The following is a 13,088-nucleotide window of genomic DNA, read 5'->3' as shown; positions in this document are numbered from 1 at the left end:
GGGCCAAATGTAATTAGGCTGCGGGCCAAATTTGGCCCGCGGGCCAGAGTTTGATACCTGTGCCTTAGATGATGTGTATGCAGCACTATGGACCACGACCAATACCAAGACTACCCAGCTGATCTACACTATGGCAGCAGTGAACAGTGAGATGCTTGGTTACAAGTTGAACAGCCACAAGGAGCAGTACCCTCCATGGAGAAGGAGACCAGAGGTCAAACTCAAGGTAGAACAGAGGGAGGTTAGCCAGCTATGGGAGCTGCAGAAAGAAGTACAGCAAGCTGTCCATACCTGAGGCCTTGGAAACTGCAAAGCAAAGACTCACAGCCTTGGCCAGCCGCTTGAAGAAGTTTCCCAGAGAAATAGAGGTGTACTCTCAGTGGCAGGGGAACATTATGAGAACTTTCACTTACTCTTAGGTTTCTGTTTCTGAGTCCATACATATTATGATGACAGGTTTGACCACTCATTTTGTTTTTATGAACTGTCTTACATGAAATACTTTTAAAATGACAACTGAAATTCAGTCAATTACGATGACTGTGACTACTTTATTTCCTGTGTTGGGAAAATAAAAAGGGGGGAGCGTGGCATTGCATTCTGACAGGACACCTCTGCCTGGCAAACAGACAAGAGAGAGAGCAAGACAGAAAGACAGTTACTGTAATTTCATTACCTGGATATGTTACGAGGTGGAAGTAGTTTCAGTGTTTTAATCTGTGTGTTGTATCGGTTTGGCTGTATAGTATGTTTTATGCATGTTTGTGTACAGTTTAAATGCTTTTATTTTGAAAAGGTTTTGCTTCCTATCCTTCTTAATCAAAGAAATTATCCACATCTGCTCATTCTGCTTAAAAGACGGGCAAGATGGGAGGTGAGTTTAGTGAAAGAGCAAGTGTGGAAGTGACACAAGCATAAAGAGGAGTGCTAGCATAGTTAGAGGGTCATTTAACAGTTTTTCTGTTTCACCAGAAGCATCAATATTGTTTAAATGTATGCTTACACACAATTTTCCCTGGTTTGAGTGCAAGAGGAGACATAAATAACTTGGGGATTACATCAAGAAGGACATGATGCACCATTAGATACAAAATTCTGCCAAATCCAATATGTGGAGCTACACACTCTCACTTCTCTTGGATAAGAGAGTAGGAAAAGTAGCTTTTACTTTGAATCACTTAAATGCATTTTGCACCCTGTTGTTTAATTTGTAAAAAAGCAGATCCCTTTGATGTAAAACAGTTGCAAACTGAGCCTGTTAATTTTAACTGTCATTTCAGGTAAATAATCATGGCCTCCGGTGGCACTCCTTTATTCATTTTCATTGTCCTCTGCATCAGTGCAGTTAAGAGTGATGGTAAGTTTATTCATAATCTGAGAACTTAGTGTGCTCTCTACTCATGTAACGTCACATCTAATTTTACTTTCTGTTTCTACAGATTTTATAAAAGTGGAATGCAAAACTGAAAATGTAGGACACTATGGCCAACAGTCACTGCTGGAGTGTGTCGTTAAAACAGGACAATTTGTAACTGATCCAAATATTCGTATGGTTGCTTGGAAAAAACTGACCTCTCCAGAAGACGAAGGTGATCTCCTGTTGGGTTTTAATAGAGGGAAATTGGACCAGCCAAAGCGAGGTTACAGGTTTGCTGAACCATCATGGAACGAGAAGAACATGAATGTATCTCTGTTCATCACCAACACTGCAGTGGCAGACGATGGAGATTACAAGTGCATAGTGATCACAGACAGTGGTGATAGCAGCATGCTCACTACCCTTAAAGTCCAAGGTAAAACTGACATATATTACAACATTTTAGCACAGACTTATTAAATCAAGATTTTAAATAAGAAATTGAATTACATTTTTTATCACATATAAAGGACTATGGCTATTACATATTATTATTATTATTATTATTTTATTTAATTAAAAACAAAGTGCAGTCTTCATCTTTGTAATTACGTTTTTATTTCTTTAGCCAAATACAGCACACTACACCTGAGAAAATTACTGCTGACAGCTTTTACATATCAGCTATTATAATAATCACATCTTTTAAAGATGTTATTTTATTAATGTCAAGGTGCAATGTTCAGCTCAGTGATTGTGCTTCCCATTTTGTCTCTGCAGCCAGATACAGTATCTTGACTGTATACTCCATCCCTGAGAAAATTGTCCCAAATACAGACAGTACCCTGATCTGTGAGTCTTGTGGAGGCTACCCACAGGGAACAATTCACTGGTTTGATGAAGAGAAACATGACTGGACAGGAAGCTCTCAAATGGAGGTGACACAGTCAGACGATGGTTTGTTTCAACTCACAGGCAGACTCCATTTGTTTAGAGGATCCACTTTCCAGAGGTATACCTGTGTTGTGTTAAATGCCAGTGGAGTCAAAGAGGATGAGATCATATTTGAAATGCCAGCACCACCAAGACTAACACCTCCTTCAGGTATACTTTATTACACAAAATTATGCACCACACGTGATACTTTATATCATATTCCCAGCAAAGATGCCCATGCCCACAGCTGGTAGGTGTGTTCAGCTGTGTGAGCAGGGCAAACCCACACATTCTATGTGGATCTCAAATGAGTGTGCACATACAGGGTCCAAAGCAGTTTTGCCCTTTGGGGCTCCCAAGAGGTAATTCTGTGGACATCCACAGTTAATGACAGAAACCTATGGGGAGCTCATGAAGAGTAGCTACAGTGAGGAGTTCTTGTGGGGCTCCCCACAGTGCCTCCAGTGCATGGCCCAGGGCTCTGATAGGGGATATTTGCTGGGATATACAATCAAATATGAGAATTCATCTGTAGAATAAGTTTGTATTTGTGTCACATCAGATTGTATTGAACAATAAACTCTAATAGACTTAGAGCTTTTTATTGTCATTGTGCAGTTTCTTGCACAGCGAAATTGGGTAGCTGGACCACAAAGGTGCAAAAGTAAGAAGAAGAGAAACCAATATACAACTAGGGGGGAAAAACAGTAAAGGGTTTACACGTTTAAAAAAATATAAATTCTATTTCAATTCTCTTTTTTACGTCTAAAAAAATAAAACAGATGTTTCTGACCAACATCGTATTGAACACTTAAAACAGTCTGGTGTTAAAGGCCAGACCAGACTGGTTAATGCTTGTTGTTTTATAGAAAATTCCCCCACCCGTTCATTAACTATCCCAGGCACTCTCCTCACAATCCTATTATCCGTCACAATACTGCAAGTAATGCCTGCCACGTTGTTTCTTTTTTACTCTCTACTTCTACATGATTATTGTTTCAAAATAAAGGAAATGCTCAATTTGTACATTCCCCTCTGACAGGTAAAGAGACATTGAATGTAGTTTAGCATATTAAAACAGGGAGAACTAAAAGACCAACAATTATCATGTATTTTTGTTTCTTAATTTTAGAGATTAGCTCACTATTTCTTTCTGTTGTTGGACAAGGTCAAGAGCCAATAGAGATCTGCAAAATAGTTGTCCGTCTGGTGGTCACTGGTTCACTGATGGTAGGATTGCTGTGTGTGCTGTTGTTCTACAGATGGAGAGCTCAACGTGAGTACACGTTCCTCGTTTCTCTTATCTGATGGATTACACCTGTTTAAATGAACTGTCTTTTTAAGAAGAATCACATATAGAAAATAAATGTAACTATCCAGAATTGTTGATGTTTGAACATATTTAATATTTTAGTTTTTCTGAGAATCAAGACCCACTGTTTAAAAACTCCTTTACAATTTAACTTACCACAAGGTGCTCGCTAGATGTATCCACTGTATCATTGAGAAATGCCACTAATCAACACATTATTCAGCTGTTAATGTTGCTACTCATGAAGGAAAATTCTTACAGGCAAATGCTAAAGTGAAGATGAAAAACCTGTAACACCTTTTTTTCAGGATGGGAAAATGCACTCCTTTTGTTATTTTATTGGATTAAACGAGGCTACTGTAAACTTTAATCAAGTTTAATCAGGTTACTTTTTCAATTATTTTTCTTAATAGGCATCATAAGCTGTCTCATACAGGTGATAAAATACAAGTATAGATATCTACAGTAATTTTTTTTTTTTACCAAATACTGTCTTGTAACTTTTGTTTTCTCTTTTTGACAGAGGTCCAGAAGTGCTCTACTGAACCTCGTACGGGTACGTAAATCTTTGGATATACTGGATTTACTGCTCTTCTACTTCCTTCCTCCAGTATCACACTGAACATTTCCAGTTTTCAAAAGGCCAAGACTTCTGTTTGAGACACTTACAGCAGGATATCCGTCTGTGCTTGTATGTCCTGAACGTCTATATAAGTAAAATCTTAAACAGTGTTTTAAATCATTCCAGTTGGCCATCATGCACTTTACAGACCTGAAGTGAATCTGTAGGCAGGTATGTACATCACAGTAATCTGTCTGTATTTAACACTTGGTTTTAAGACATCATTCAGATTGTGATGTTAAATCTTTCTGTAGATTGCACTTCTCACATGTTTACAGGCCACCATATACTGATAAGAATACCAACATGCATCAAAATATGTATAAGACAAATACATATCAAAAGTCTAATGCCCTAATGCTGTTTCTTTGTCTCTCAGCAGGAGGCACCACACACCAGATGATTATACTGTATCAATTTAATGCAACACTTCCTTATTCGCTATTTGCGCTATTTGTATTTACCTATTGCAAACACAGTGTATAACCAGACATACCCTGTATTACTGCGATTTAGCAGTCAACCCATAAGACCTTTATTCACTTAAACTCTGTATATAAAGAATAAAGTCTTGAGCTTAAAAAAAACATCTTTGAATCAAGCCAAGATCAACGAAGCAGGGAACCGTTACAGGCCAAGTCATTTACAAACAATCACACCAGACTAGAAAGTGAAGACTTCTGATTTCACTTGGTTGACTGAGGAAATGTTTGTGTACATATAACACAATCATGTGTTGTCCATATAGTAATTGTATTGCTTTGCAGTTAAACAGCATTTATTTGCAGTTAAACAGCATTTATTCTCACTTCCACTTCTCATGTTTATTATATATTTTGGGGATAGCACCACGTTGTTATGTGGTATGTGTGTAAATCTGTTGTTCCCAACACATACAGACATACAATGATCTTTTTATGGTTTTATAATGCTTTACAAAATATATATTAACGTCACTTAGACAATGATACGGAATACGTAGAACTGTCTAAAGCCTGAATAACTGATGGAACTGTATGTTTGATCTGTGGCTTGACAGAGCAGTCAAGAAATGTTGGCCTTACTGTTATATGATGTACACTTCTCCAAAAGGGCATTAAATGGACTTTCCATCCCCCAGCTCGCTCCCTTCATGGAGGTGTATGGGAAAGACAGGATCTGTGAGAAAAATTCTCAATTCCACCTTAAATGTACAAAGTCTTGATGAAGAGGGTCTCAGGACTGCTTTATGTGAAGCTGAAGCTTTTTGAATGCTCGTCCCACAAAGGTTCTACAAATCCAAATGACCTTGAAGCACTTACCCAGAACCACCTGTTGCTTCTTAAGACTGCACCATTACTACCACCAGGATGTTTTCAGAAAGATGACATATATGCTCACCGCACATGGAAATAAGTCCAATATATGTTGGATTTATTCTGGAAAAGTGGATTAAGGAATATCTTCCACAACTGCAACAAAGACAGAAATGGTGCAATCCAAGACGAAACTTCATGCCAGGACACATTGTGTTCATTGTTGATGGTTCAGCACAATGGAATTCCTGGATAACTGGAAAAATTGAAGAGACAATTCAGGACAAAAAAGGATTTGTTCTTAAATAGAGCTATAAATAAAGTCTGTCTTTTGCAGGAAGCAGAGAACTTTAACAAACTTGAATTACTTAATCATCTCCAAGTGGCTTACTTTTTTTACTTATGGGTTATTAACTTCACAGATGGTGAACCGTGGTGTTATAAGTAGTGGTACTGGTCAATTTTGCACTACAGGGTAATTGGAATTCTTTATAAACCAGCAAAAGTTGTAAGACTTGATTATTTTGTAATTATGATTTGAAGAAGAATAATTAGGGGCCAGTATTGTAAGAGCCAAATTGAATGTTTATGTTTTGTTTATTTGTTCTGGTGGCACAGGTGTTTAGATTTTCCTGTACCTCAGGTGATTACATTGGGGTGTTATTTACCTGACGCTGGCGCACTAAACAGAAAGTTCGGGTAAGTGTTGGGGTCTTTTTGCAAACTTTTCTGATGACCGTCATTTTAGCACGTCATTTCACGTCACCTTTCAGTCCTATTCACAAACAACGAAAGTTAATACATGCGCTATTTGTTTTGATTGAAAGTGGAAGTTTATTGTTTTTGTTTTAAAATAAAACAAAAACTAACTCAGCCTGATGGAAATCACAACACAGACTGATGCAACAAAAACCAGTAAGTAGGGTGTACAGCATACACCATAGTCTATGGCACACAGGAGTATTAGGTTATTAAGTACACGCTGGTAAGTTGTCTTGTAGAAACTGATTAATTGAAACAAATGAGCTGGCTGTGTGTGCAACAGCACAACAAAACATTACCTGTCCTTTTATTAACTGCACAAGTAGTGGTGGTCATTAGCTGCTAGCTAACTGGGTTAGGGTGTCAAGGGTTTGTAGCTTTGTCCACAGTTCAAGAGAACATATTTAGTTTTAAAGTAGGTTACAGGGCTTTTCCCTGCTTTTCTGGAGCACTTATATTTCACGAAAAACTATCTGATATGCCAATCCACATAATTATGGATCATTATAATATGATATTTTAAAAAATTACAGTGTTTAAAAAAATGCATGAAGAAACAGATTATATTAGATTTATATTTCGAAAATGACAAAATGCTGATTTTACAGCAGTAAAATTATTGTATTTCTACAGTTTAAACATTTAATAAGCTTTCTACCTTGCACAGAGTTGATAGTGAAACAAATCATATCATCATAAATGCATTATTTATATTTATTACTTTATTTTTTAAATTCTCATTACTTTATTATTATAGCACTAGGAGTAAATAACAAGGCAAGGATTCTGTATCAGCACCATGATGAAAACTTGTGTCCATAGTGTATTAGAATTAGTATTCGTATTCTAAAGAAGGTATAAAATGTCATTGTGCGTGTGTTTGTACATGTTTTACATGTATCGATTTGTTTAATATATTACACATGATATAACATAGGCCACACATGCCCAGTAAGGACATGAGGAGGAAACTGACAGAAGGAGTTGTGAGAGACTGTGGATCCCTCAGCAGCTGGATTAAAAAGACCCTAACATTAACACATGTACAGGTTGTTGCATTGCAGAGGTATTCAAGTATAAAAACAATAATAAACACAATTGCAATGATTTGGTTCTATAACATTTTCTATTGTTACTTTATTATGGATTAGGTACAAGAGTTTTTAAGTATGGATAATTAAATAATAGTTTAATGCAATAGCAAATTGTGCCTTGTTCTCAGATGGACAGCAAGTGGACAGTGATAGATCAGTGAGGAGATGAAAGGAGGAAGAGAGGCAAAGAGTGAGTCACAGGCAGAGCCTTGTTTATTTCTGTTGTGTTATGGTTCCAATTTTTGCATTGTATTGTTATCATCTCATAGCACTTGTTTAATCAGCTACCATCTCTCCTATGGACTTCTTAATGTCTACAGTCTCAAATCAACACAGCTCTGCCCTCCAGCACTGTTAGCAGCAGGAGCAACCACTCAACAGCAACATTGTAGCTCATCAGGTAAAACACAGGCTACGTTTGCTTTGCATTGTTCCCACCTAATGACAGTGATATAGTATGATGCAATTCCATATTAGATTCCTGATAAATGTGGGTTTTTGTTATTCAGCCTGGTTTTAAACGCCCCTTTTTAACTTTGAGCACCCGCCCCTTTAAACATCTCTGCATGGCCCTGAGTACCTTTAATAGTACCTTATAGTATTGCTGTTTCGCTATAACTGTCAATATTAAAGAAGGGGGGGGGGGGGGGGCACAGTGACAAGTTTTCTGTCTTAATTTATGCTGGAAGTGATAGCAGAGCTGTACATTTAAATTTTTCAGAAATCCATCAGTCAGAACATGGTATATTATGTTTAGCTGGAAACTAGCAAGCTAACGCCAGGCTAACTTCCCATTACGTTAAATTTCATGAGTTCTGTTTTCACGGATGCCTGGATTTTGAACTTAATTGGTACACCTGGTAGAGCAGCCACACTGACCATTTTATTAAAGATGAAATAATTTAGACAGTTTGTAATGCTAAGTGATACCGCAGTGTTTGTTTGACTTTGGGAGCTGAAGCAGAGTTTGGACCCGGAATCGGCTAATGTCGTCAGACTTAAAGACCGGGTTACTATAAGCTATGCAGAGCGAGCCCTCTTATTAATAAACAATCTTTGGTCAACCATGGAGGCACGCATGCCGCGTCATTCCCTGGTTACAGGAAATGACTACGTGAGATCAGAGTTTCACTCTTTTTTCACCATCTGGAAAGGTCCTGGGGAAAAAAAAGATTTCTTCAGCTATTGGTTATGAGTTTTAGCTTCTTGTGTTTTATGCGTAAAGGAGGAACAGGTGCGCAACATGGCTAACAAAATTAAGCCAGAGGAAAATCCCAAAATCTGAGTACGGTGAGCTGATGTCAACCATTGGTGTTCTCAGAGATCTGCTTTCAGCCTTTAAAGTTTCCAATGGCAGCTGAGAGAACAATGAAATAAATGAGTTTAGAGTTAAATGCTTTGTAAGAACTGTGTTCATTTGTTGTTAGAGATTTAAATCAGTTTCTAAATTTTTTTTAATAAAATTATTATTAGCATAAACCCATTGTTTCTAAAGTGGATTATATTTTTATGAGTGTTAGGTTGTTCAGTGTTATCTTAATTATCTTCCTGTTTAACAGTAGGCAGTGTATTTTTATCCCACGTGCCAATATTAGCCTAATGAAACTGTTTTATTGTTTTACAGATAACTTAGTTGTAATATGTTTTGACAGTTTTTTTGCTGACAAATCAGGACACCTCAGAAATCTGACTGTAAGGAGAATTACAAAATATCCAAATGGGAGAAAATAAGAGGCTAAAATAGCTTTAAACAAGTGCATCCTATCCTTTAAATTGTATTCCATTATTAATGTCATGCTTAGAATTAACCACAGTGTCAGCTGAGCATGGCCTGATCAGTTAACATTGTTTCATATCAGTCCTTCAGTATTGCAGCATCTTTGAGGCCAAACATCTCCACTTTGGTCATGTCTGTCCAAGGGACACTGTCCCAGAACTCTCGTGATTTGTTCACATAAAACTTTGCAAAATCCTGCTGCCATGTTGTTTTGGGGGAGAATAAACTTCTTATTTTTTTTTCGTTATTTTGCAAATTGGTGTTCGAATAAAACAACCGTGTTTTATTGTAGCCACTGGAATTTCTGTCATAGTAATTATACTGCAGCACATCTATGAACAATCAGCCCATAAAATATGAATACAAGTCTGTGAAAGTTTTCCTTATTCACTTACAAGTAATTCATTAACTTTAAAAATAGGGCCCCTGCTTTTAAAGTTAAACAAATATCACTGTAAGAAATATTTCAGGAACTGGCTAAATAACCCATATGGAAAAAATATATATAAACCTTACAAAGTTTGTATCCGTCTTGTGTGAAACTTGTATGAAAAGCATACAAGAGTGAAAACAGAAAAATTATATAAATGAAACTTGTATGTTCTGGATACTTACTAAAACAATATATGAAAGTGGCCACTTTCATGAGTAAATCATATAAGCCTTATATGATTCACTATATGAAGTAGGCCACATCTGATGCAAGTCTTTTATAAGTTTTTCTATTTCTTTTCCATATGGGAAACCTCCAGTATAAGCAGGTTAAAAGACGACAATGGTCAAAATATGTCTTTATACAAAAGGGCCTGTTATTCATAACAGCACCTTCTCCATTGTTGCACTGTTATATACACAGAGAAATCAGCAGTTCAAAAATGTGTAAGAAACTGTGTGTCCTTGATCATCTTTTCATAAATAAGGAAGCTGTTGTTTAATGATGAATGTTTGCCTTTATATCTTGGCAACCAGTGCAGTTTGATCCTAATTTCACAGGACCTGTAATGAATAGGTAAGTCTCACTCAAAGCTCACTGGATAGGTGGTGAAATCCTTACATTTTAGCCCCCCTGTCCTCTGTCTAGCTGTGTGGTTTCTGGTGTAATGTGTAGAGCAGGGCGATATGACCAAAAATATTTATCACGATATATATACCGTTCACGGTAATACCGGTATAATGTTAGGCAACGATAGGAAAATGAAATATCGCGATAGAATATGAGTAAAACGCGCATGCGCAGTGCCTTTGTTTTCATACGCACATGGCCGATTGTTGAGTGAAACAGATGAACCAGAATTGGTTTGTAAAAATGGTGCAACTTCAGTGATGTGGAACTGGTTTGGTGTTTGTCCGTCAGATACACGACAAAGCACATTTTTTTGCAGAACATGCAAGCGGCCGTCGTTATTGTCGTATTTGTCGGACTAAGATGCTCTTAAATCTGGGAGTAATCTGGGTCCTAAACTCCGTATCTTCAGGTCAAACGAACACTGCAGCATCACTGAGAGTTAAAAACTGTCTAAATTCTTTCATCTTTAATAAAACGATCAGCATTGCTGCTTTACCAGGTGTAACTATGAAGTTTAACTTCCAGGCATCCATGAAAACAAAATTTATTACATTTAACGAGTTGAGTTAGCAGGAAGCTAGCGGAAGTTAGCTCGCTAGTTTCGCTAGTTACCTAAGCATGATATCAGAATCAGAATACTTTATTAATCCCTGGGGGAAATTATTTTTTGTTACAGTGCTCCATTTTAAACCAACATTAAGACAAGACAGACAATACACTAACTAAGAATAGTACAATATATACATATATACACATACATACTTCACTCATAAATAAATAGTTGGAAAAGAAACATGTGTAGTTGTAAGCATGTTCTGACAGAGATTTCTGGAAATATTCAAACGTACAGCTCTGCTATCACTTCCAACATAAATGAAGACAGGAAACTAAACAGCAGTGACGTTTGTAGGGTTACTGAAGTTGGGCTAGCTGGTATATAATGATGTGCTACGTGATCGCTAGCGACACAGCTATGTTAGCATAACATAAACAGTGAAGCTGGAGGACGAACACTAACACTTTTCCACTTATAAAAGTTAACGTGAAGGTTCCTCATGGTTAGAGACAAATGCAATCGCATGGCAGGATGCTGTAAACGGACCAAACTTCAGTCAGGAGAACAACTGAGATAATCCATCCACAATACGAGGTTAGTCATTAATATACTGCAACAACATGGGAATAGAGCAGCTGCCAGAGAATTCAACATTAATGAATCAATGGTACAGAAGTGGAGGAAGCAAGAAGAATGAGTTTAATAAAGTTTGATTTATCTGACTGCTTTGTTTCGCTTAATGTGCCTTATAATCCCGTGCACCTTATGGTCCGAAAAATACGTACTGCACACTGCAGTTTAATGTTGCAAAGCACCTCTTTTTAACTTCAGTGGATATTATACATGGTTATGCTCAGGATATGTCAGCCCATTTCTACTGGAAATGCCTTTTGGTTAAACTTTCAGCAAGGAATTTGCATTTGCACTGTTACATTTTTATAAAGCTTTAATGTACATAAAAACCAGCTTCTTGTTTAAGTGAAAATAAATGGAAGGTTGTCTTTTTGCGCTAGTAATGTTGTGGAGTTGTATTTTGTCTCGCATCAATTATATCGTCAGTTATATCGTTATCGCAAATTTTCAAATATATATCGTGATAAATATTTTTGGTCATATCGCCCTGCTCTACACATTACACCAGAAACCACACAGCTAGACAGAGGACAGGGGGGCTAAAATGTAAGGATTTCACCACCTATCCAGTGAGCTTTGAGTGAGACTTACCTATTCATTACAGGTCCTGTGAAATTAGGATCAAACTGCACTGGTTGCCAAGATATAAAGGCAAACATTCATCATTAAACAACAGCTTCCTTATTTATGAAAAGATGATCAAGGACACACAGTTTCTTACACATTTTTGAACTGCTGATTTCTCTGTGTATATAACAGTGCAACAATGGAGAAGGTGCTGTTATGAATAACAGGCCCTTTTGTATAAAGACATATTTTGACCATTGTCGTCTTTTAACCTGCTTATACTGGAGGTTTCCCATATGGAAAAGAAATAGAAAAACTTATAAAAGACTTGCATCAGATGTGGCCTACTTCATATAGTGAATCATATAAGGCTTATATGATTTACTCATGAAAGTGGCCACTTTCATTTATTGTTTTAGTAAGTATCCAGAACATACAAGTTTCATTTATATAATTTTTCTGTTTTCACTCTTGTATGCTTTTCATACAAGTTTCACACAAGACGGATACAAACTTTATAAGGTTTATATATATATTTTCCATATGGGTTATTTAGCCAGTTCCTGAAATATTTCTTACAGTGATATTTGTTTAACTTTAAAAGCAGGGGCCCTATTTTTAAAGTTAATGAATTACTTGTAAGTGAATAAGGAAAATTTTCACAGACTTGTATTCATATTTTATGGGCTGATTGTTCATAGATGTGCTGCAGTATAATTACTATGACAGAAATTCCAGTGGCTACAATAAAACACGGTTGTTTTATTCGAACACCAATTTGCAAAATAACGAAAAATTAATAAGAAGTTTATTCTCCCCCAAAACAACATGGCAGCAGGATTTTGCAAAGTTTTATGTGAACAAATCACGAGAGTTCTGGGACAGTGTCCCTTGGACAGACATGACCAAAGTGGAGATGTTTGGCCTCAAAGATGCTGCAATACTGAAGGACTGATATGAAACAATGTTAACTGATCAGGCCATGCTCAGCTGACACTGTGGTTAATTCTATGCATGACATTAATAATGGAATACAATTTAAAGGATAGGATGCACTAGAGCTGGGCGATATATCGAGTTTTTAAAACATATCGATATATTTTTATCTCTT

General features: G+C 36.8%; 1 protein-coding gene across 1 annotated transcript; it reads left to right on the top strand.

The window, feature by feature from the left end:
• Positions 1–1,226: 1,226 nt before the first annotated feature.
• On the top strand, positions 1,227–6,818 carry LOC102293216. Its single transcript, XM_042226450.1, has 7 exons — positions 1,227–1,357; positions 1,440–1,793; positions 2,138–2,461; positions 3,462–3,569; positions 4,129–4,161; positions 4,369–4,398; positions 4,607–6,818. The coding sequence occupies exons 1-6, from the start codon at positions 1,291–1,293 to the stop codon at positions 4,392–4,394; spliced, it is 912 nt and encodes a 303-aa protein (XP_042082384.1). The 5' UTR covers positions 1,227–1,290; the 3' UTR covers positions 4,395–4,398; positions 4,607–6,818.
• Positions 6,819–13,088: the final 6,270 nt, after the last annotated feature.

This window comes from Haplochromis burtoni, unplaced genomic scaffold (assembly GCF_018398535.1).
Source record: "Haplochromis burtoni strain Fernald_Lab_line unplaced genomic scaffold, NCSU_Asbu1 Contig_212, whole genome shotgun sequence".
Classification (NCBI taxonomy): domain Eukaryota; kingdom Metazoa; phylum Chordata; class Actinopteri; order Cichliformes; family Cichlidae; genus Haplochromis; species Haplochromis burtoni.
The sequence above is the reverse complement of the archived record's forward strand: the minus strand, read 5'-3'. Positions and strand labels throughout refer to the sequence as shown.